This window comes from Equus przewalskii, chromosome 18 (assembly GCF_037783145.1).
Source record: "Equus przewalskii isolate Varuska chromosome 18, EquPr2, whole genome shotgun sequence".
NCBI classification, from domain to species: Eukaryota; Metazoa; Chordata; class Mammalia; order Perissodactyla; family Equidae; genus Equus; species Equus przewalskii.
This window is the reverse complement of record NC_091848.1, coordinates 40,641,303-40,666,880: the sequence shown is the minus strand read 5'-3', so window position 1 is coordinate 40,666,880 and position 25,578 is coordinate 40,641,303. Positions and strand designations below refer to the sequence as shown.

Genomic DNA, 25,578 nt, shown 5'->3' with positions numbered 1-25,578 from the left:
TCAGACCATGGTGCCAGTAGCAACCAAACCGTACTGAGTTCAAGAGTGAGCAAATGGCAGGTGAGGAACAGGAGGCACTTAACTTAGTTTCTTATAAAATCCCTAGTGGTGACAGTAAGGAAAGAGCTTGGAACTGGTTGGTAACTTGAGGGGAAGAAGAGTCAAAGAAAAATTGCTGATGTATTATTGTTTGTATTTTTTAATGGCTAAAAAAGACCCAAATGTATTTGTAGGCTGAGTGGTTAAGGATAAACTTATAAGAAAGGAAAAAAAAGGAATAACTGATGAAGCAAGAACATCACAGGAAGAGGGAAATAACACAGAGAAGCTATACAGTGTAGTAATCAAGAAGCAAGGTTAGTATGAGTCACACAAAACTACACAGAAGTCCCAAATTTGATACTGTATCTTATGTGTCCATGAGCAAGTTAAGTACCTGTCTAAGCCTCAGTTTCTTGCAAAATAGCGCTCACGATGGTATCTACTTTAAAGGACTGTCATGCAACTGTAAGAAATTCATGTAACACTCTTTAAGCACCTTACCTGGTATATAATAAAGAGTCAAATTTTAACTACTATCATCTTTAGAAAAAAATAATACCATATTATTTTTCCTGTACATCTAAAGTAAGTGACAAGGTGTCAGGGAAAAACGTAAGTTAAATAAGTGAATGCCTGATGACCCTATTTCTTGTAACATAAGAGATAAGGTCATATGTAAAACTGAGGGTGCAATGCTGAAGGCTAAGAGAAGAAAATTTCAGAGATCAAGATTCAGACAAGAGATCAACCGAAGTGAAGGTAAGGTCCAATAAAGAGAATAAATAAACAGAATGCTGAACTGGCATTGAAGGGATTGCTGTGTAAGTATAACTCAAGGAATGGTGAGTCTTGGGTTTTAGAAAGGTCATTAACACAGATGTTGAAGCTATCCTTTTTTTTTCTTTTGGTAAGTTTCATATGTTTTATTTACTACCAAATTGTCATATCCTAGAAATAAGATTTTTTTTCAACTTTCAGATGTACACCATAATATATTTCAAATTCTGTGTAGATTACATCATGTTCAGCACCCAAAGACTAATTATAATCCATCACCACCCATGTGCCTAATCACCCCTTTTGCCCTCCTCCCTCCCCACCTCCCCTCTGGTAACCATCAATCCAATCTCTGTTGCTATGTGTTTGTTTGTCGTTGTTTTTATCTTTTACTTAGGAGTGAGACCATATTGTATTCAACTTTCTCCCTCTGACTTATTTCACTTAGGATAATTCCCTCAAGGTCTATCCATGTTGCCACAAATGGCTGGATTTAATCCTTTCTTATGGCTGAGTAGTATTCCATTGTGTATATATACCACATCTTTATCCATTCATCCCTTGATGGGCACCTAGGTTGCTGAAACTATTCTTTTTTCTAACTATTATGTGATTACAAGGCTTCTTGATTTTACTAAATCATTTGACGAAGTTAATTGTGATATATTTATGAATGACCTGGAGATATGCATAGCACTGTGTTATAATTTAATTCATTTGCTAAACAATAATACCAAAGTGAAAAATAAAAAGATGAAAAAATAAATTAAAAAATAAACTGTCAAGTTCAAGGGAGGTTTCAAGTTGTAGGGCTACAAGTTCTGTCCTTCCCTTGTCCTAACCAATATTTTCACAAATAATTTCATTTATTAGGGGCTGCAAAAGCAAATGCCTTCAACGGCTAAGGAACAAATGTAAATGCGTGAAGCCAAAATGTATAATGCAGCAAGAGACAGTGGTTGGTCAATCAGATAGTACAAGACTTAATTAAAAGCATTCTAATTCAAAAAAATATTAACAGAATCTGTTAGCCAAATAAAACACATCAGGGAATGGATTTGGCAGTCAGTTTACAATTTCTGACTTCAACACAACCAACTAAGATTGACAACTAGGATGAATGGCTTAAAAGGAAGGCCAAATAAGAATTTAAAGGACTCTAATAGACTGGAACACTAAGCCAAACCCACAATAGGAAATTTAATGAAGATAAATATAGAGCCTTATGATTAAAATCAAAGTATCAATTTACTATGGAGAATGACAGGTAAGACAGTAATTCATCTGGAAAATAAATGATAGGTGTAACTCAACAGAACTCAAAAGGAATCAACACTGAAATGCAGCTAATAAAAAACTTAATGCAATATTAGGTTACAGTAGAAGTATTACGTTCAGATCAAGAAAGATAATTCCACGCTCCTTTGTATAGTTCAGGCTTCATTCGACATACTGATGATATCCAGTTTTAGGCATTATATTTTGTTCATCAATAAAGCAGAAGATATCAAAGGAAGGTTAACGAAACCATGTCTGCTATAGGTTGAATGTTCTAATTTACTACACTATGGAAAATATGGAGATTCAAATTATATTTGGACTAGTACTTCTTAGATTAACATAAGCCTATCTTTTTGCTGAAATAAATTTTATTTACTCCATTCATCATCAAAAACTTGCAGTTTTCTTTAGAACCATAGAGAAGGTTTGTTCATTTTGTAGGTATGATGTAAATATCCCTTTGACATTTATAAGCTTCATTTTGACAGTCTTCATTTTCTGAGACACTGGTGGTCTCTCATTTATATTTAAAAACATTGTGAACTACCATTCACTTCATGGCTCTTTGCTTGTATTCAAATCAAATCCCTTTTTTTTTTTTTAAATCTGACTGGGTCCTAAAACCAAAAACCAAAACAAACACCCAATAATACTGCTACCAATACTGATTTGAAATAAATGGGCTCAACAACATATATTCTTTAGATGCTCTTGTTAAACTTAACAGATGTTCTGCTGTAAACTAAAGAGCCACAGGAATAATCTCTGAGGGGAGAATGCTCATCCCTAAGAAACACCATCACAGTAGAGAAAAAATTAATATTTTCACATTCCCAAAGTAGTTTTGTTTGGAGGTTTGTGCAAAAGATAATTCATGGGACTAAGGATGCTAATATTTCAAGAAGACAGAATAACTGCAATTCAGCATTTCTATCACTTATAATTTTCCGAAATATCTCAGGTTTGCTGTTTTCTTAATGTAATCTCTCTCTTTTGGGTTATCGGACAGAATGCCTAAATACTCAGATTAGCTATAGTTTTAAAAGCCAAATGCAGAAATACAACATATAAAAAGTATCATTTAGATGGAGATACTAAAAACACTTAGTTTACTAACATAACGAGAAAATAATAATTTAAAAGAACAGTTACTAGGCTTCCAAAAACTTTGCTAAGGAGTCACTGCTACAAAACCCTGCTAGTATACAAAGTGGATCTTATTCAGAAATATCCAAAAAATTACATGACATACAATTCAAGAAGTATTTCTCTCAATGGTTCCGTTTACCTAGTTAACACCTTTATTAATAAACTACAGTCATGCGTCACTTAACGATGGGGATACATTCTGAGAGATGTCGTGAGGCGATTTTGTCGTCATGTGAATATCAGAGTGTACTTACACAAATCTAGATGGTAGGGCCTATTAGACACCTAAGCTACACAGTACCAAGCTTACAGGACCACCAGCATACATGTGGTCAGTTGTTGACTGAAACGTCATTATGTGGTGTGTGACTGTACTAACTGTTGAGAGCCACTCCTCTAGGAACTCCACTCGAAAACCATTCACTAAAGAAACTTAAATGACAAAATTTTGACCACACCTAACAACTCAACAACAGCTGGAACAACTACATCCTACATTTGGAAAACAGACACCATTATCACGCTCTGATCCCCAGATGATTTTTGAGGTTGAAGAAACAAAACTGCCTGATGCTGCAGTTTTAAACAGAATCATCTAATTCTAAAAATTTGATGGGACGCAAAGCAGTATATCAGAGAATCCAGTAATAAGATAGTCAACAAAGTATCATGGTAGCCCAGGATTCTCCTCAGAATTGGGTTAGGAAACTCAGACAGCAAAAAAACTTCAAAATAGATGCCTTTTCTCTGATGGGTGTGCCAGGCTGGCTAGAGATGGGAATACTACTAACAGTAAAGTGGGTGTGGATTAGGAAAATGAGAAATATCCTTTTTCTTGGGAGACTGGGAGAGAGAATGGGGAAAGGAGGATGAGTACCTAGCCTACAACAATGACTATGTCAAACGTCATCCTTATCTCAAACCTTCCAACAAAATAAATACCAAAATTAACAAAGGTTTAAAAAAAAAAGTTATAAATGTACCAGACAACATGAGTATGTTTGCAAATCTTGGAGGACAAAATATCCGTAAGCTATTAGGGAAAATAATGCCAATTTGATTACATAAAAACGTAAAATTTTTACACTACTTTTTTAAAAAAAAACAGAAAAACCAAATTTAAAAAATGACAATTTAGCAAAAAAATATTTCTGCTCCACATGACAAAGGGCTAATTTGTTTTTGTTTAAAATACAAATAGCTCTTGGAAGTCAATAAGAAAAGACTAACATTTCAAGAGAAAAAACGGAAAGGGGCACGAACTGATGGTCACACAAATAGCCAGCAAAAATGTAGAAAGACGCTCAATCTCATACACAATTAAAGAAATGTAAAAATAACAATGAGCTATCTTTTTTCACCCATCAAACTGGAAAAGAAAACTCAATCTGTGAGAACTAAGTATTGCAACAGGGTCATTGGTCCAATGTGCATGGTAATTTCACACTTCTTGTAAAAGCCCAAGCTCTTGCAGCCTTTTGGGAAGTCGAGGGGTTACAGTAAGAATAAGAGTCTGTGGCATTTTAGCAAAGATCTGCTCCCTTACTCTGTGATCCTACCCCCACATTTGGGAAGCTCTATCTGGCACTCTACTCCAGAGAGGTGTGGCCAAGAATACAAGTAGCTCCCCCTCCCTTCAGCTCCCAGTCTGAGGCTATGGTTTCACCCCAGGAGGACAGGCTGTCACTGCGGCATCTCTCATCCCTGCAGTTCCAAGTTGCAAAAGATCCATTCCAGTTGGGCACAGCAGGAGGACTATGTCTCCCTGCCCCTACTCAGTCCTCACTACTAAGTCAGAAGTTCTTCTACTCCAGACACAGCAGACTGGGGCACTGAAAGCCTCATTCTCAACTTGCTCATAGGACAGACCTCCCAAACTGGGAGAGGCGAGCTATGAAGACCAGAGGCTGCCACTGCCCTTCCACCAGTGTCCACTCATACAGTGAGGGTGTTACTCTGGGAAAAGTGGGTCCTCACCACAAGTTCTAATGCAGTGGAACAGGGGTTCTGTCCAGAGGGAAAGGCAAACTATATTCTCTGTCAAAAGAGACTGGCTTTACTTGCAACACAGTAGGGAGAACTCCATGCCTATGGGCATTATCTAAAAACAACGGACATCTTTGTGGACAGCAATTAAGAGGAGGCTGGTAGGTCCATGACACAAGCAAAAAGGCAACGCACCAGAAGTTTAAAGAGAGCCAAGAAAAGGGATTAGCCAAAAAGAGCCTACTTGGGATCTCAGTTATCTCTGAAGGTCACTAAGGATGTGCACAGGTGCTAGTGTGAGCAGGATGAAGGACAATCGTGAAAGTACTCCTCAAGCTGCACATAGATATATAAATGCACAGGAGAAGCATCACTGGCACAAGGGGCTGACAAGCAACCTCTGACCAAACACTGACTGAACAATAAGCTACTCTGACCCAAGAGCAACTCGCAGGAATCAAATCACATTCATCCCTGGCAGGCAGAAAGATTATGAATGCCCAAGGCTGCACCCTCTCAGGAGCAATCAGAGGAGAAATGCCAAGCTACTGGTCCCTCGTTCAACAGGTGACAAATAAATATGAACTCCCTGAACTATGATAGTAGCATCCAAGCCACTCACACATCCAACGGTAAAAGATAAAAATATAATTAGCTAAGGAAACTTTAAGCACAACTTTTGACCAAAAAGTGACATTAAAAAGAAGAAAGATCTAGGGGCTGGCCCCATGGCCAAGTGGTTAAAGTTCTGCACTCTCCACTTTGGCAGATCAGGTTCACAGGTTCAGGTCCCAGGCATGGACCTACTCTACTCATCAGCCATGCTGTGGAGGCATCTCGCATACAATGTAGAGGAAGACTGGCAGAGATGTTGATCAGGGCTAATCTTCCTCAAGGAAAAAAAAAGAAGAAGAAGAAGGAGAAAGATCTCAAATAAATAACCTTTAGTTCCACTTTAAGAAATGAGAATTTAAAAAAAAAAAAGGGGGACCAGCCCAGTAGCACAGCAGTTAAGTTCACACATTCCACTTTGGCGGCCCAGGGTTTGCCGGTTCGGATCCTGGGTGCGGACATGGCATCGCTTGGCAAGCCATCCTGTGGTAGGCGTCCCACATATAAAGTAGAGGAAGATAGGCACAGATGTTTGCTCAGGGCCAGTCTTCCTCAGCAAAAAGAGGAGGCCTGGCAGCAGTTAGCTCAGGGCTAAACTTCCTCAAAAAAAAAAAAAAAAAAAAAAAAGTGCAAAATAAACCAACAGCAAGCTGCTAGAAGAAAATAATAAAGACTATAACAGAAATAAATGAATTAGAGAACAGGAAAGTAATTCAAACAAAGAAAAAAAAGAAACTCTAAGTTGGTTCATTGAAAAAGAATCAACAAAACTGACAAACCTTTAGCTAAACTGACCAAGAAAAAGAGAGAAGACTCAAATGATCAAAACCAGTAATGAAAGAGCTGACTAACCTTACAGAAATAAGAATTTTAAGGGAAAAGTATGAATAACTTTATGCCAATAAACAAGATAATTTAGATGAAATGGATAAATTACCAAAATGGACAAAAGAAGAAACAGAAAATCCAAATACATCTATTACAAGTACAGAAATTGATTTAGTAATTTAAAAATTTCCCACAAAAAATGCCCAGGTATAGATGGTTTCACTGGAGAAATCTAGCAAACCTTCAAAGAAGAATTAATACCAGTCCTTCACAAACTCTTCAAAAAAACAGAAGAGGAAAACACTTGCCAACTCATTCTGTGAGGCCAGTATTATCCTGATACCAAAATCAGACATTATGACTGGGGGGTAAAAAATTACTAGTCAATATCCCTTATGAATATAAATGCAAAAATCCTCTGAGAAATACTATCCTGCAATGTATAAAAATAATTATACACAATGATCAAAATGGAATTCCAGAAATGCAAAGTAGGTTTACCATTGAAAAAAATTAGTGTAAAACAACTTATTCATAGAACAAAGGATGAAAACAACATGATCATTTCAACAGATGGAGAAAAAGCATTTGACAAAATCCAACAACCTTTCATGATACAAATGCTCAACAAACAGAACAGAAGGGAACTTAACCTCATAAATAGCATCTACAAAAAACTCACAGCTAACATATTTAAAAATCAAAGACAATGTCTTTTCCCCCTAGAATCAGGAATAAGACAAGAATGTGTGCTTTCATCTCTTCTCAACATTGTATTGAAGGTTTCAGCAAGGGAAGTGGCAAGAAAAAGCAATAAACGGCATCCAAGACATTACATTTTGATAAAAGGTCAATTCAAGAAGACGAAACTATTATATACATATATGCACCAAACAACAGAGTCCAAAATATACGGAGCAAATATTTATAGAATTGAAGGAAGAAATAAGACAACTGTACAATAATAACTGGAGACTTTAATATACCACTTTCAATAAGGGACAGGACATCTAGATAGAAGAGCAATAAAGAAACAGAGGACTTGAACAACATTATAAACCAATTGGACCTAACACATATAGAAGATTCCACCCCAAAATAGCATAATACACATTCTTCTCAAGTGCACATGGGATATCATCCAAGGTAGGCCAAAAGACAAATCTCAATAAATTTTAAAAGAATGAAATCATATGAAGTATCTTCTCCAACTAAAATGGGATGAAACTAGAAATCAATAACAGAAGGAAAACCAAAAAATTCACAAATGTGTAGAAATTAAATAACACAGTCTAAACAATCAACAGGTCAAAGAGAAAATTAAACAACACACTCAAAGAAGAAAAATTAGAAAAAAAGAGATAAATGAAAACAAAGATACGACATACCAAAACTTACGGAACGCTGCACTCAGAGGGAAATTTACAGCTGTAAACTCCTACACTAAGAAAGAAGATCAAGTCAATAACCTAACTTTACACTCTGAAGAACTAGAAGACGAGAAAAACTAAACCTAAACAGAACTAAACTAAACTAAACCTAGCAGAAAGAAGGAAATAGTAAAGATTAGAGCAGAGATAAACAAAACAGAGAACAGAAAAAACAATAGATTCAACAAAACCAAAAGGTGGTTCTTTGCAAACATAAACAAGATTGATAAACTTTTAGCTAGAATGACAAGGAAAAAATAGAGAAGGCACATATACTGAAATCAGAAATGAAAGTGAGGACATTACCACTGACCTTACAGAAATAAAAAGGACTATAGCAGAGTACCATGAACAACTGTGTGCTAATAAATAAGATAACCTAGAAGAAACTGATAAATTCCAAGAAACACGCCAATTACTAAACTGACTCAGGATGAAATACAAAATCTCAACAAACCTATATAACAAGGAAAGACTGAATCAGTAATCAAAAACTTTGCAAAAAAGTAAAGTCCAGGACAAGATGGTTTCAACGGTAAATTCTAACAAACCTTTAAAGAAGAATTAACAATAATCCTTCCAAACCTCTTCCAAAAAATAGCAGAGTATAAGTGTTCAGATTAGTGCCTAGCATATAGTAAGCACCATATAAGTTTTGGCTGTAATTATTATTACTACTATTATTATACAGAAAAGGCTATTTATTCTCTTCTAAAAGATCTCCCAGGTAGATACTATACAATCTCCCCTTGTTCAACAACCATTACTAAGATATTCTTAACTGTTACATTTCTAACATACCGCTTCTGGAGAAATCTACATTCTATGCTAAATAGTACAGCATACTATGCAGACTCTGGAGACAGACTGCCTAGAGACGACTCCTAACTTTGCCACTCAGTAGCTGGATCACTCCCGGGTTGTTTACTTAACTGCTGATACCTCAGTTTCTTCTTCTATAAAATGGGGATAACAACAGTACCGATTCTTCACTGGGTTGCTATGAGGTTTAAATGAGTTATAAAGTACATGTAGAGGGCTTAAGGCAATGTCTGTCACATAGCAAGTGCAATATATATTATTAAGCAATAATTTGTAAAATAGTGAGTTAATGTTTACTAAGTGTTAAGTATAGGCCAGGTGTTATGATAAGCACTTAATAAACATTATTATACTTTTTTCCTCACAGAATCCCTACTGTACAGATGAGGGAAAAGGTTTACAAAGGTAAATATCTTGTTCAGTCATACTGCTATCAAATGGTAGAAATGGAATGCAAACCCAAATATTTCTAGCTACAAAGCCAGTAGGCTTTACTTTTCAGAATGGATTCACCCCTACCCTTTCCTCTCCAGCACTAGTGGCCAACAGGCATGATCAAGCACACAGCACTCTTCCCTCTGACCCCAGAAGCAGAGTACAATCTTTCCCTTCTGCACACAGCCCTCCACATAGTTACTATCAATAGAACAAAATTGAAATGAGGAATGAAATCAATTTGCCATCCTTGCTATTTAAACTGTCTCATACAAGTAGAGGGAGAGTTTTATTTAAGGAAGCCTCTCTCTTCATTACTTAAGTAATCAATCTATGATGAATCACAAATAAAATATTTTTACATGTAAGGTTACTTACAGAAATTTTTCTTAAAGAAAACTACTAACCAACTTAAATAAAATTTAAGGCTCCTGCAAAGACACAATGTGGTTTACATACTATGTCCTTCAGAGTCCTAGGGCTCTACAGAGGTGAGCTGTAACTCGGAGAAGGCCAAGTCAGCTGGTCCCACACCCTAGTTTCAACCAGAGCAACTCTGCTTTTTCTCTCTTCTATCTGTAAACAGGAGTTCTTAAAATTTCATTTGGGAGGAATGGGGTTTCTACTGCCAAATACTGATATTGAAAAAACACTATTACATAGGATACCTGGAATTCACTAAAGATTATAAGTCCAGACTTTCAAAACATTCAAAAATCTCATTCTTCTCTGATAAAGGGAAGAGTGCTACTTACTCTCAACTAAATCAGTTACTAAAACCTCTTGGGTAACCTACAGTATACTAACTGATTACATGATGCTCCAGTTACTATAGCAAATACCAATAATTCCAATCAGAATACTATGGCTAAGACTAATTAGGTCATACCTCTAGTCTCTGTCCTGACTTAATTCCTCCTTCTTCTTGTTAAACTGGCTACTCCTTTCACCAGTTATAGGCTAAAAGTTGATTATTCATAATCTCTAAAGAAAACAGTATTTAAAATGGCAGGGTGGAGCACAATAAAAGAGAAGGTCACCAAAGCAAACCTAACCATTCAGTCAAACTGTGGTCAGTGGAAATATCTGCCAAATATTACAACAATCCTACTTTAGCTTCACCCAGAGCTGAAGGTGTTTACAGATAAAAATTATAATGAAGCCCCAGGGTAGTTTAGCTACAATTCTAAAATTAAAAATAACAATGGGGGGGGGGGTGGTAAGCCCCACAGCCTAGTGGTTAAGCTCAGAGCACTCTGCTTCAGCAGCCTGTGTTTGTGGGTTCAGATCTTGGGTGCAGACCTACACCACTTGTCAGCCATGCTGTGGTGGTGACCCACATATAAAATAGAGGAAGATGGAACAGATGTTAGCTCAGGGCTAATCTTCCTCAGTAAAAAAATAAAAATAAAAATAACAGTGGGAGGTAGTTAAGGGTATTACATAGTGCAACAACTCAATGGAACATTACATAACCAATAACCACAAATATTATGAGGCACCAAGGGAATGTTTTTATGAGATCTTGAATATTTAATAAGGTTATAAATAATTATTCATACAACCATGTAAAACAGGTACATATGGAATAAGATACGTAGAATTGAAGTCAGAAGCAGAATAGTGAGTGAAAAATTTTTCTTCTTTAAAATTTCCCCAAAAGGGAGTAGTAGAGGCTCAGAGAGAAAGGATACCAAGAAAGAGAATGAGGAAGGCTCAAGACATCTGAGAATCCATGTAAAGATTTAGAAAAGATCAAAGAAAGAGAATAAGATGGATAGAAACCCAACAAAAGAGGGGTAGAAAAACCCAGAGAAAGAGGTTGATATAGGTCATAGGGGAAGTAACCAACACACACACACACACACACACCCCCCAGAGGGAAAGGAAATCTGAGGGGGTGACATAGACCAAGAGGGAGGGTAAGAAACCCAGGGACAGAAAGATAAGAGACCCAGTGCCCAGAGTCAAAGAGGCAGAAACTCAGCAAGTGAACAGACTGAAGAGAAAGGAAAGAAACGTTTAGAAGACACTGATAGAAAATGAACAGAGGGAAAGAGAGTCAGAGATGATGGACAATGATGACGAGAGAAGTGCAAAAAATTCCCACATACATTTGAACTCATCCATCCTGGAGCCTAATCAAGTCTTTGATCCCTATAATCCTGAAACACTGAATTCTTCTTTCTCATCTTTCCAATGCCCCCAACCCATCCCCCTAGTTGCATCCTCACACCTCTTTTAGGCTCACACTCTTATCATTGATCTCCTGCCCAGAGCTTTCCCCTGAGCAATCTGGAACCCCAAAAAGAAATTCTTCATCGAGTTTTGAACCCTAGTTTCTTCGGAGAGGGTCCTTTCTACTGTCTTTGCCCTAGACAAAACCTGGATCCCATTCAAAGGCACTGGCTTCCTTGCAGCTGTCTCAAATGAAGACTGATCTCATTGCTGAACATATTCTACGACCAGAAGGCAACACTGGCGAACTGCTGGCTCTTCGCTGTCCTGGCCTCAAACAACATGCTCTCTCCCTCCTTCTTGAACTCTTAAGAGCTCTACTACATGGCTACATTCCCCATCTATCCAACCTTGTCAATCAATGTCATCTCTGCACTTAGCAGCCTCCCCATTACCACATATGAAGACATACACGTAACTGTCTACTGGGCATCTCTATCTGCATGTCACACAGGCATCTCAAACTACTAATTTACTGTTTCCTCCCCCAAAACTCCTCTAACATATACACATAGACAATACATAATGCTTCCATTAGAAAAATGCCTACCTAATATAGGACTAACACATTTAGAAAGAAATCATCTTTAAGAATTCGTAAGAATCTCATAAGACATTTAGACCCCTTTTTAAACAGCAGCTCTGAGTTCACCCTCAGTAACCTACTCTTGGAGAGAGAGAACTGATAATAACAAACCTGGACAACCCTAGAGCAGAATCCATCTTCTCACATGGGACAGATTAGTTTACTACCTAGTCTTTTGAGTGATATGTTAGTCCTGCCAGAACAACTGAGAAGAAAGGAAGAGGAAATCATGAATAGGGCAAGAAAAAATTATCTTTTTGTTGGCTGGAAGATGGTGGGAGGCCCTGAAACTTTCTATTTCTGCCTATCTTCATACAATTTTCCTTTTTTGACAAGGAAAGATCATTATTTTTAGCAATATATCACAAATTTTCTTTATTTATGGAGCTATCCAAAATTTAAAGGTGTCTTTTTTTTCCACTTTGGAAAATTTACAATGCTCAAGAGAAAGTTCTGAGATAAATATTAGAAAGTCTATTTCTTTTTTATAATAGAAAGAGGTTCACTGTCCTTCCAGTTAATCTCCCTTAATGATTTCTCAATTGCTCTTTATTTGTAAGACCATTTAAGATAAATAAGCAGCTCTAAATAGCAGCAGGGAGGAAATCACTCTCTGGAATACACAGACAATAGTCAGTCCACTGTCACTCCCAAAAAAGGACTAAGTGAGGGTGAAGGCAGGTTGTGATGGGGGCTTTCACCAAACCAAACCAGACAGTTAAGCCTTTAGATGCCACCATAAATAGAACCTTACATTCAAAGGGTTTAATATTCTTCCCTTTCCACTCTTTACTTTCATAAGAGTTAAATGAGTTAATATTCTAAAGCACTAAAACAGTACCTGGTATATAGGGAATGCGATAGGAATTAAAATAAGTAACCAAGCAAAATGTTGAAGAGTTTTGTAAGGAAGCCTTTGCAAATCCATCTACGTGCAATCCAGTGGTTCATGGAACAAATAATTCTGACCTTTACTTTCCTCCCTGGGGTATCATAATGCCTAGCATCTAATAACAAAAAGCCATGAGGATGCAAAATTCCATTATAAGAGTGCTGTGAACGTAACAGATGCTCCATAATTTTATTTGGGAAGGGACAGGAAAAAGTAAAGACATGCCAAAATAGATAAGATTAAAGACAATAACAACCAGTTTGCAAGGTTTAAAAAAAGAAGCATGAACCAAGTAATTGGCTTTAGAAACAAAGAGCTCACATACTTAGGAGGGTTTACAGTCCCTAATACAAGCAGAGGCATCATTTAAATTTTAAAAAAAGAAAAGGCACCTGAGAAGTGCCAATTTGCTACTTTTAGTTGTTAAAACATTAGCTATCTCCCTCCCACACACACACAATTATATATCTATAGTCATGTATACCACAATCCTGACTTAATACATGAGTACCTTCCCATATTACAGGCTCTGTCAAGAAAAAAAGAATTTCCAAGGAAATAATCTAAATAAAACGTAATGGAAAATGATTAAACACTAGCACACTGGGAAACAGTTATGTGAAGGAAAAAGAACACCAGGCTAGAAATCAATAGGCATTACGGATCTTAAGGACGTTAGATATTATATGCATAAAATCTGAAGCCCAAAATAGCATATGAATTTATCCAAAGTCGTATTTGTTTAGCCAAAAGATTAAGTGGTTTGTTACTTGCCCAGCCTCTTTACCCCAAACCAGTGAAGGAAAAATGTACAGAAAGATTGAACCTGGGAAGAAGGAACTGTGAACAGGCAGGAAGAAAAAGACCACGGTAAAACAGAACAAACAGATTTTTCTATGCTTCCAACTCCAGTGAGTATTATGACATTAATTATTGCATCTTCTGAAGAGAAAGACAGACCAAGGAGGAACTGACAGCAAAGTCTTCTTTAATTATCCTTTGCTTTCACAGAATCAAATGTGGTCATAAATAGTGATCACTTATAACAAGCTCTATAATATTCTACCTTTTCCAACTTTTTCCCTAGCCAAGGATAGATTAAACTTGCTTCCCAATGTTTAAGTCTCATTCTGGTCCTACCAAAGTCCTCCTGTTTCCCTTTCCTGTAATACTTCCACTTAACAAAATGACATCATTTTCTTCCCTCTACTAAACAAGTGAACTATCAAGGGGCTCCAGAAACATATAAGGACCATAGAAGGTTTAAAAATATATATAAACTTGCTTTAAAGAGAGATGTTTAAAAAAAGAAGAAAATTCTAAAAAGTTCATTTCCTTCATCTTTTCATTAACATTTTCCTGATATAACTAATGATATTCAATGATCCTATCTTAAGCTCAGACACTAGGGCCTGTGTTTTGGAATTCTTCCATTCAATTAGCAAAACTGTTTCACTGGGGAATGGGGGGAGAAAAATGGGGACTATTTCTAGAAGAATAACAAATCAATCCAATATTCAGTACACACTTTCTACAAGACCTACCTTCTCACCACTTGAGTAGAAGAAATACCGCAATCGGACTATGTTACAGTGATCTAGCTTTCTCATGATTTGGAGCTCTCGGTTCTGAAAAGGAAACACAAGAAAATACTTTTTAAAGGATAACTGCTATTCATCATATTGGCTAAGATGCTTCTGAAATAACATTAAACACTAGAATCAGCAGGCTCTAGATATGCTACTGAAAAGTATGGTCTATAGACCAGTGCTGACTTGCAAACTATGTTACTAAATTCACATACTATTTACTACTGCTCTGCAATAGGATAAATACAGAAATTAAGATTAAGTGTTTAGAATACTTTATAGCAAGTTGAGAGAATAATTTTAGGTCTATGAATCTTTTATAAAAGTGGGGCCTATACTTTGTATTTTTAAAAATTTCACTTTTATAGTAATTCATTTGTATTGTATTTTACAAGAATATCAGTCTTAAATGAGTTGGAAATTTTGAAAACTGGTACTTCACCACAAATAGCTTGAGAAGCACTGGTCTTTGGTAAGAGATATCTGAAATGAGCTATTACTACTATAATTTTTTGCAACTATAATAAAAAGCAAACTTCTCACCACACAAATGAATTTGGGTGCAAAGGAAACTCTTACAAGCCCTATCATTTTCCAAGATACAGTGAAAAATCTGAGTTAGCCCCATCATAAGGGCTCAGTTGCTAAGTTTTAGAGAGTTAAAATATGACATACTAGAAATTATACAGTCCTGATACATTTATAGACCACAAAAATAATTTTCCCTTTGGGGAGCTTCAAAGTTACACTCACTCTTCACGGAAAGAAAACATGAAATAATATAATGACTTTCTAACACCATAAGTTTTGTAGTAATAATTAAGAGTATATATTAACAAGATAAATGCCAACAATCTACTTGGCTGTCAGAAATCCAGTTAATAAAGGCCAAATTACTAACACAGAGAAGGAATACCAAAATACCAGCTATGTGGACTGAAAATGTGAAATTTCAGTTAAAATAATGGTTTAGAAGAGCTAGAAAACATAAAGTATATACTTGGGAATCTTCAAGGGAAATGCTGTTAAGGTTAGAAAAAAAGGCCAAAAGAAGAGGAGGGGGGATGCACAGGGGATGAGGAGCCGAATAAGGAGCAGAGTAGGCTCTAGTTCTTAGAAGATGGACGCAGGAATAAGCGAACGTTTCTCCTCCCTAGAAACTTCCAACAGGCTCTATGGTTGTTTTAGTATGCCCTCTCAGGAAAACAGGAAACTGAAGAGGACTCTCCTTCTGTCCCTTTATATTGACCATGAGAGCTGGGCTTACGTATACGGTGATATTTAAAATTCTTTTGTAAGACATTAAGCTTTCATTCCCTTACTTGTTATATATAAAATGTTTATAGTTGAAGCGATAAACAGAAACTCAGACAGGACAGTATAATTGTTTTAACAAAGGTAATAACTGATGTCAGACTCTTAAGTTTGACTAGTGCTGAGGACACAGAAAACTTTACCAATTTCAAAACTGTGTCCATTTCCATTCCAATGTGAAGCCATTTCTGGAGTATGTCTATATTTTGCCAATTCACATCTAGGTATGGCTAGTTTTGTGGGAGAACTACTAGTAAGCTAAGACTCACTCCCTCTCATGATATACAAATATTAAGACTAATTGTTTAACATAGCCAACTATGTTAAAATAAGCTATCTATTTTCCAATACTCATGAACCAAGTAATAGAAAACTATTAAATTCCCAGAGAAGTTGTGAAAGATTATGCACACTGCCTTTTATCAAAAAAGATGCATAAGTGAAGCAAGTACAGGGACCTAAAAATTCATCTATCCTTTCTCTGATGTTCATATTCTATTCTTTTAAAGAGGAGGTTTAAATTTTCTCATTTTAAAATTCCCTAAAAGATCTAAAATATAAATTTCATAGAACAATATTTATAAGTATTAATCAAGCCAATACTAGGCAAAATTCATGCCTAAGATGCATCTAAATATACAACGTATATTAGTAATGCATGTAAATATACAACCCGATCCTAGGCATTTTTACTGAGTCATTCTTTATTAGTTCACTAATGACATACTAATTCTATGGAAAACACTGTTGTTCTACAAATATAGTGTACCTAATTCTCTGTCAGGTATTATTCACAGTGTTAAGGATATGGCAGCAAACAAAACTAACAAAGTTGCTATCCTCACGAAACTTAGAGTCTATGAAGGACAGGGAGGAATAAATAATATATTTTCCTGTTAAGTAAGAGGATAGAACATGATAGAGAGAATGGGCTATAGTAGACCTCACAAAGAAGGTAAGATCTGAACACAAAGCTGAATGATATGAAGATGAGAACCATGTGAAGACATGAGATAGGGCACTGCGGTTACAGGGAGCCCCAAACATAAATGCCTAGAAGTGGGTTTGGCATATTCAAGAAATAACTAGAAGGATAACGTGATTGCAGCATGGTGAATAAAAGAAGAGAAGTGGGAGATAAATTCAGAGAGGTAGGCAGGGGATATGTTAACCATGAAAAGACACTGAATTTCACACTAAATGTAAAGGAAAGCCAATGAGATTTTGACCAGGAAAATGATATAATCTGATTTACCTTTTCAAAAGATCATTCTAAAAACTGAAGAGAATAAATTTGAGGGAGAAAATGGATCAAGAGTTCTGTTTTCCATCTATTAAGTTTGAAATCCTTATTAGACATCAAAGTGAATATACTAAGGCTTAAGGTAGAAGTTAGGGCTGGAAATATTTATCTGGGGGTCATCTGCATGACAGAGACTTAAAAAGCAAGAGTGATACTCAAAAGTATCACCTAAGGAAGAAGTTTAGACAAAAAAATACATTCATAGTATGAAAAGGAGTGGATCAAGTGAATGAATCAAGTCAATGAAGTAGGATGAAAAACAGGAGAGAATGTTATCTTACAAGCCGAGTTTAAAAGGCTGGGGTGGCGGGGGGCAGTGGGCGGGGGGGGCAGTGTCAGAAAAAGGGAGTGACCATTTATGCCAAAAGCTGCTGAAAGGTTGATTAAGATGAAAACAGAAAATTGACAATAGGGATATGGCAAATGCAGGATGCTGATGACTCTTAGAAGAGTGATTTCAGTAGAACAGTGATAACAAAAGCCTGCCTACCTAGAGTGAATTAAAGTGGGGCTGGGAGAGAGAGGGGAAGGACTAAGAAGTCACAAAGTTCAAAAAAGAGGTAAGATTTCCAGCTACAGTAGAAATAAAGAGAGAGACAAATTCACTCCTCCAAAACACCTATACAAAGGACTACACTGTAGAAAACAACCATTTCAGGGCTCTGGAAATTGACCAAAGGCAAGAAGAAATCAAGAAGCATTTATTCATGAAATACGACTAGATATTGGAGTCAGGAGAGTGGGGGCCAGTGGCTTTCTTGCCAGGGGATGCTACCACCACACCCCCATCCCCAGCTCAGACACCTGAGGTGGTTTTACCAGGGCAGGGTTGGCCATGAAAACCAAGAGTTCTGCTTCCAGAGGAAGCTACCATCATTTAGAACAGAGAGCACAAACACAAGTCCAGTGGCACTGGCAGCAGAAATAGCAATTTGATAGGAAACAAACTAAGAAAGCCGACAGCTCTGCTACCCTGTGGATGCAGTGCCAGCTGAGGAAAATGAAAGACTGGCAGAACACTAAGAAATTTAACAGGAAGACCCTGGAAATGAGAGAGGCCTAGAGGAGCTAATAAAGAAGCTCTCCACATGTCCCTGGCTGACAGAGAGCCTGTGGACACATACAGAAGAGACCCAAAAGGGCCTCTGAGAAAGTAAAAGCTGAGGCTGACTTAAAAACTGCCCAAATGTTGAACATACTCCCTAATCCATGTACAGAATCATCAAAAACGATGGAAGCTTTATAAACTCAAATGTTTGCACACATCTCTAACCAATAAGTAGCTGACCACTAAGCTTTGCAGACAAAGAGTCAAGCACTAAGAAATCAAGCTAAAAAGTGAAAATTAGAATAAAAAATTTTAAACAGAATAGGGACTTCAAACTGTGGAGGAGAAAGATTCTATATATTAGATGCAGGTAAGTTACAAAACAAAGAAAACTGCCACAACAACCTTCAGGAGGATTTAAAAAAAATCAGAACCCATAGTTGCTACAATATATTATCTAAAATGTTCAACCAAAAAACTCGAGAGATGTGCAAACAACAGGAAAAGTTGACCTACACTAAGGTGTAAAAAAACAGCAGACAAGAGCAACTGACTGGGTAGACACAGCTGTTGGATTTAGCAGACAAGAATACAAAGCAGCTATTATGTTCAAGAACATAAAGATCTGAAACTGTAAAACTCCTAGAAGAAAACATAGGCAGTAAGCTTCTTGACACCCGTCTTGGCAAGAATTTTTTTAGATCTGACACCAAAAGCAAAGGCAACAAAAGCAAAAATAAACAAGTGGAACCACATCAAATTAAAAAGCTTTTGCACAGCAAAGGAAACCACCAACAAAATCAAAAGGCAACCTACAGAACAGGAGAAAATATCTGCAAATCATGTATCAGGTAAGGGACTAATGTCCAAAATATATAAAGAACTCATACAACTCAACAGCAAAATACCAAATAACCCAATTAAAAAATGGGCAAAGGACCTGAAGAGACATTTTCCCAAAGAACACAGACAAATGGCCAACAGGTACACGACAAAGTGCTCGACATCACTAACCATCAGGAAAATGCAAATGAAAATCACAATGAGATGTCACCTCACACCTGTCAGAATGGCTATTATCAAAAAGAATAAATAACAAGAGTTAGTGAGGCTGTGGAGAAAAGAGAACCCTTGAGCACTGCTGGTGGGAATGTAAATTGATACAGTTACTATGGAAAACAGTATGACAGTTCTTTAAAAGGGTAAATACAGAACTACCATATGATGCAGCAATTACACTTCTAGGTATTTATCCGAAGGAAACGAAAACACTAATTTGAAAAGATATATGCACCCCTATGCTCAATGTAGCATTATTTACAATAGCCAAGACACGGAAACAACCTAAGTGTCTATCAACAGGTGAATGGAATGTCTATCAACAGGTGAATGGATAATGAAAATGTGATATATGTACGTATGTGAGTGTGTCTGTGTGTATATACACACATATATAAAATTGAATATTATTCACCCACGAGAAAAAGGGACATCTTGCCATTTGCAACAACATGGATGGACCTTGAGGACATTGTGCTAAGTGAAATAAGTCTGACAGAAAGACAAATACTGTATGATATTATTTATATGTAGAATCTAAAGAAGCTGAACTCAAACAAACTAGAAGGGTGGGTACCAAGTATGGGGTATGGGGAAAAGGGGAGATCTTAGTCAAAAAGTACACACTTCCAGTTATAACATGAATAAGTTCTGAGGATCTCATATACAGCATGGTGACTATAGTTAATAACACTACTATATATTTGAAATTTGCTGCCAGAGTAGATATTTAATATGCTCACCACAGACAAAAAAATGGTAATTACAAGATGTGACATGTTAGTTAGTGCTTTGGTGGTAATCATTTTCGAAAATATAAGTCAAATCAACATGTTGTATACCTTACACTTACACAATGTTGTATGTTAATTATATCTCAATAAAGCTGAAAAAATTTAACTGTGGAATAAATAAGTTCAAAGAATTAAGGAAAATCATATTTTAAAAATCAAAGAAAATATGACAACTACACAAGTAGGAAATTTCAACAAAGAAATATTAACTTTTAAAACTCAGAAATATGAGAGTTGAAAGGTATAATAACAGAAGTGAAAAAGTCACTATGGGCTCAAGATTTGAGGTGGCATTTTAAAAAAAATCTGCGAACTTGAAAATAGAGAAATAGAATATCCATTTGAAAGACCAAAGAGAAAAAAAAGACTGCAGAGAAATAAACAGGGCCTCAGAGAGCTCCTGTAGGATAACACCACATCCATTAACATCAGTATAATGGTAGTATCAGAAAAAAGAGGAAAAGGAAAATGGAGAAGGAAAGAAATGTTTGAAGAAATAATTGCTGAAAATGTTCTAAATTTGATGAAAAAATAATCTATTGAACCATAAAGCTTAATGAAACCCAAAAGGGATAAACACAAAGAGATCTGTGGCTGGGCACATCACTTTTGAACTGAAGCCACACAGAAAAAATCATGAACGCAATAACAAAAAATGATTCATCACATACATGGGAAAAACAATACAATTAACTGCTGACTACTCATCAGACTAATGGAGGCCAGAAGGCAATAAAAAAATATTCAGAATCGTGAAAGAAAAAACAACACCTGTCAACCAAGAATGCTATATACACAAAAATTATTCTTCAAACATGAAAGAAAAGATGAAGACATTCCCAGATTTAAAAGAAACATGGAGAATATTCTATAGTAGAAGGCCTGTCTTTAAGAAATACTAAAGCAGGTCTCCCAGGCAGGAAGGAAATGACACCAGCAGGTAATTCAAATCCATGAGGAGACATGAGAGCACCAGAAATGGTAAATAGAAATGCGAAAATATAAATGACTGCATAAATATATTTTTTTCTTTTCTTCTCTTAATTCCATCATAGACATAAGTTGTATAAAGCAACTATGATAATAGTGTATTATTAGGTTTACAACATAAATAGGTGTAATACATATGACAATAATAGCAGGAAGGAGGGAGAAGAAAATGGAGTTATATTGTAGGAAAGGTGCAATATTTTACTGAAATTAAGTCAGTCTACCTTGAAGCAGACTGTGATAAACTGAAATACATATTGTAATTCCTAAAGCAACCCCTAAGAAAACAATTTTTTTAATGTTAAAAATCAACTCTGAACCCAAAATGCTACACTAAAAAGATCTGTTCAACACAAAAGTCAGCAATAAATAAGAACAGAGGAACAAAAACAACATGAGAGCAACATGAGGAAAAAAAAGCAACATGGGACAGGTAATTCCAATCACATCAAAAACTGCATAAAATATGACTGACTAAGCACACAATCAAAGGCAGAGACTGTCAGACTAGATAAGAAAGAATGCTCTATCTTCTCTCTACATTTGACATACTTTAGATTCAAAGACACAAATAACTTGAAAGTAAAAAGATGGAAAAAGATATACCATACAAACAGCAACCAAAAGAGATCTGGAGTGGCATTGTTACCAACAAAGTAGATTTTGAAAGAGAGAGAAATATCCCCATTTCCTACCAGATAAAGGCTAAATCACTTCATAATCTAGTCCTTCCTTTTCCACTTAACCTTGTCTTCTATTCATGACCAATGAGATAATTAGATCTCACTTCTCACTCTTTCTGAATATATTATTTCATTCCCATTTCTAAGCCACTGATCACACTTACCATCATTGGAATGTCTGGACCCCCCATTCCACCTACACACATTTTACCCATCCTTTAAGTTCCTATTTAACTCCCACCACTTTAACAAGGCCATCCCCAACTCACATGGATCTTTTCTGATCTCCAAATTCCTATAGTACCTACAAATATTTCGGAATTTATTATATACTCTCTTAGTGTTATTTTTGCAATTATAGGTCAATGGTATTATATAAAAGCACACTTTTCAGAAAACAATTTATAGATTATTGTTGGAGAGTGAGGTCAGTGCCATGCCGGAGTGAGCTTGTCTGGCACTCTCTCCCCCCCAACACACAACAAAAAGGAGCAACTATATTCCAACAAAAAACACCCCAAAAGCACAGGAGTCCGTGGAGAGTCACAGCAGCCACACGACAGAGGGTGGACAGGCTGGAGCCCCCCCCCCACTTGGACAAGCTGGAACAGGGTAAGAATGAACTTCACTCCCTCTCCTACAGACTGGGATTGCTGCCTTGGGAGGCTCCAAAATGGAAGGAGTGTGGGAGGGGTGTCCTCAACAAGCCAACCCCAAGAGACCAGATAGCGAGAGCTGATCAGGAAACCCAGGACTGCACACATGAGAAAGCAGCCCTCCTCTGACCCGCGTGGTACCTCACCATCTTGGCTGAAGGCAGAGGGCTCAGAATACGCAGCTCTCGACTCCCATCCAGTGGTGATAGTCTGTAACTGCAACTGAATAATATCACAACGGGAAAACCCCATTCTTCCAACATCAGGCAATTCATCAAATCTCCAGAACAGAGGGAAAACACTAAATAACCAGAATTCAGTCCTAAGGACTCAGAAATAAGTAAACTAAACGACAATGAATTCAAAATAGCTATCATCAAAAATTCAATGAGGTAAAAGAGAATATGGAGAAACAATTCGACGATTTCAGGAGCTACTTCACAAAAGAGATTGAAACTATAAAGAAGAATCAATCAGAAACACTAGAGATGAAAGACACAACGGAAGAGATAAAACAAAATACGGATTCCCTGACTGCTAATATGGACACCACAGAGAAGCAAATCAGCATAATCGAAGACAGACATATTGAATTGCTCCAGACAGAGAAGGAGAGAGAATTGCGACTAAAAAGAAACAGAGAAAGTCTGAGAAATATCCAACTCAGTGAGGAAATGCAACATAAGAATTACAGGTATTGCAGAAGGTGAAAAGAAGGAGAATGGAGCAGAAAGTGTACTCAAAGAAATAACAGCAGAGAACTTCCCAAATCTAGGGAACGAGAGAGAAATGTGTGTAGAGGAAGCTTTCAGATCTCCTAGATTTGTCAATGTAAAAAGACCTACTGCAAGGCATGTAGTAGTAAAATTGGCAAAAATGAATGACAAAGAATCTCAGGGCAGCAACGCAGAAGAAAATAACCTACAAAGGAACCTCTATCAGACTTTCAGCAGATTTCTCTGCAGAAACCTTACAAACTAGGAGAGAATGGAATGACATATTCAAAACTTTAAAAGATAAAAACCATCAGCCAAGGATACTCTATCCAGCAAAAATATCCTTCAGATATGAAGGAGAAATTAAATCCTTCCCAGACAAACAAAAGCTAAGGGTCTTTGTAGCCACAAGATCCCCCTACAAGAAATCCTCAAGAAGGCCCTCATACCTGAAAAAAGAAAAAAGGGGAAAAGGGGTCACAAAACACCAAGTAAGGAGACAAATAGACAGAATCAGAATAGGATAGCAAATATTCGACTATAGTATAGGCTAAAGGGAAGGAAAACACCAAAAACAAGGACAATCCTATCACTTTAATCACAAACTCACAATACAAGTTGGAATAAGATAGGAAAATAATAACCTAGGAGGGAAGGAGGAAAGGGACTGAATCAGTTTAGACTAAGGAAATAAGAGGCCATCAGAAAATGGACTATGCTATGCATGAGATTCTGAATACAAACTTCAGGATAGGCACTAAATGAAAAAGCAGAACAGAGACACAAAACATAAATAAGGAAAAAGCTAAGAAACACAGTATAAAAAACTGCAGAAGTCAATGGGTAGACCAAAACACACAGGACGAGAAACAAAGGAAATGCAGGAAAACCAGAAAATGAGTGACAGAATAACAGCATTAAGCCTTCATACATCAATAATCACCCTCAATGTAAACGGACTGAACTCTCCAATAAAAAGACACAGTGTGGCAAGATGGATTAAAGAACAAGATCCAACAATGTGTTGCCTCCAGGAAACACACCTCAGCTCCAATGACAAATACAGCCTCAGAGTGAAGGGGTGGAAGACGATACTCCAACTAATGGCAAACAAAAGAAAGCAGGTGTTGCAATACTTGTATCAGACAAAGTAGATTTCAAGATAAGGCAGGTAAAGAGAGACAAAGAGGGGCAGTACATAATGATCAAAAGAAGAAATAACGCTTATAAATATCTATGCACCCAACACAGGAGCACCAAAGTTCATAAAGCAACTATTAACAAAGCTAAAAGAAGATATCAAAAATAACACAATAGGGGGGCTGGCCCCGTGGCCGAGTGGTTAAGTTCGCGTGCTCCGCTGCAGGCGGCCCAGTGTTTCGTTAGTTCGAATCCTGGGCACGGACATGGCACTGCTCATCAGACCACGCTGAGGCAGCATCCCACATGCCACAACTAGAAGAACCCACAATGAAGAATACACAACTATGTACCGGGGGGCTTTGGGGAGAAAAAGGAAAAAATAAAATCTTTAAAAGAAAATAAAATAAAATAACACAATAGGGGCCGGCCCGATGTCGCAGCGGTTAAGTGCGCACGTTCTGCTTCTCAGCGGCCTGGGGTTTGCCAGTTCGGATCCTGGGTGCAGGCATGGCACTGCTTGGCATGCCATGCTGTGATAGGCATCCCACATATAAAGTAGAGGAAGATGGGCATGGATGTTAGCTCAGGGCCAGTCTTCCTCAGCAAACAGAGGAGGATTGGCAGCAGTTAGCTCAGGGCTAGTCTTCCTCAAAAAAAGAAAAAAATGAATTAAAAAATTAAAAAGAATAAAAAAATTAAAAATGGAGAAAAAAAGAAAATAAAACAATAATAGTAGGGGACCTCAACACTCCACTTGCATCATTGGACAGATCATCCAGACAGAAAATCAACAAGGAAACAGTGGAATTAAACAAAAAGCTAAAACCGTTGGACTCAATAGATATATAAAGTACACTCCATCCAAAGACAGCAGAATACACATTCTTCTCAAGTGCACACGGAACACTCTCAAGGATAGACCACATATTGGGAAACAAGGCAAGCCAATATAAATTTTAAAAAATTGAAATAATAAGCATCTTCTCTGATCATAACGCTATGAAGCTAGAAATTAATTCCAAGAAAAAAGCTGAGAAAGGGACAAAGATGTAGGGACTAAACAACATGCTACTGAACAAGCATTGGATAAGTGAAGAAATTAAAGAAGAAATCAAAAAATATCTGGAGACAAATGAAAATGATAACATGCCATACCAACTCATATGGGATACAGCAAAAGTTGTATTAAGAAGAGAAATTCATCG

General features: G+C 36.9%; 1 protein-coding gene across 7 annotated transcripts in view; it reads right to left on the bottom strand.

Annotated features, from left to right (window-relative positions):
- The window catches only part of GSK3B (glycogen synthase kinase 3 beta), a 203,063-nt gene that overhangs the window by 81,831 nt on the left and 95,654 nt on the right, over window positions 1-25,578 (bottom strand). For all 7 annotated transcript variants that reach the window (XM_070583828.1, XM_008514623.2, XM_070583829.1 and 4 more), the window contains exon 3: window positions 14,623-14,706. In XM_070583828.1, the coding sequence (XP_070439929.1) occupies window positions 14,623-14,706 (84 nt within the window). The remainder of the gene's footprint in view (window positions 1-14,622; window positions 14,707-25,578) is intronic.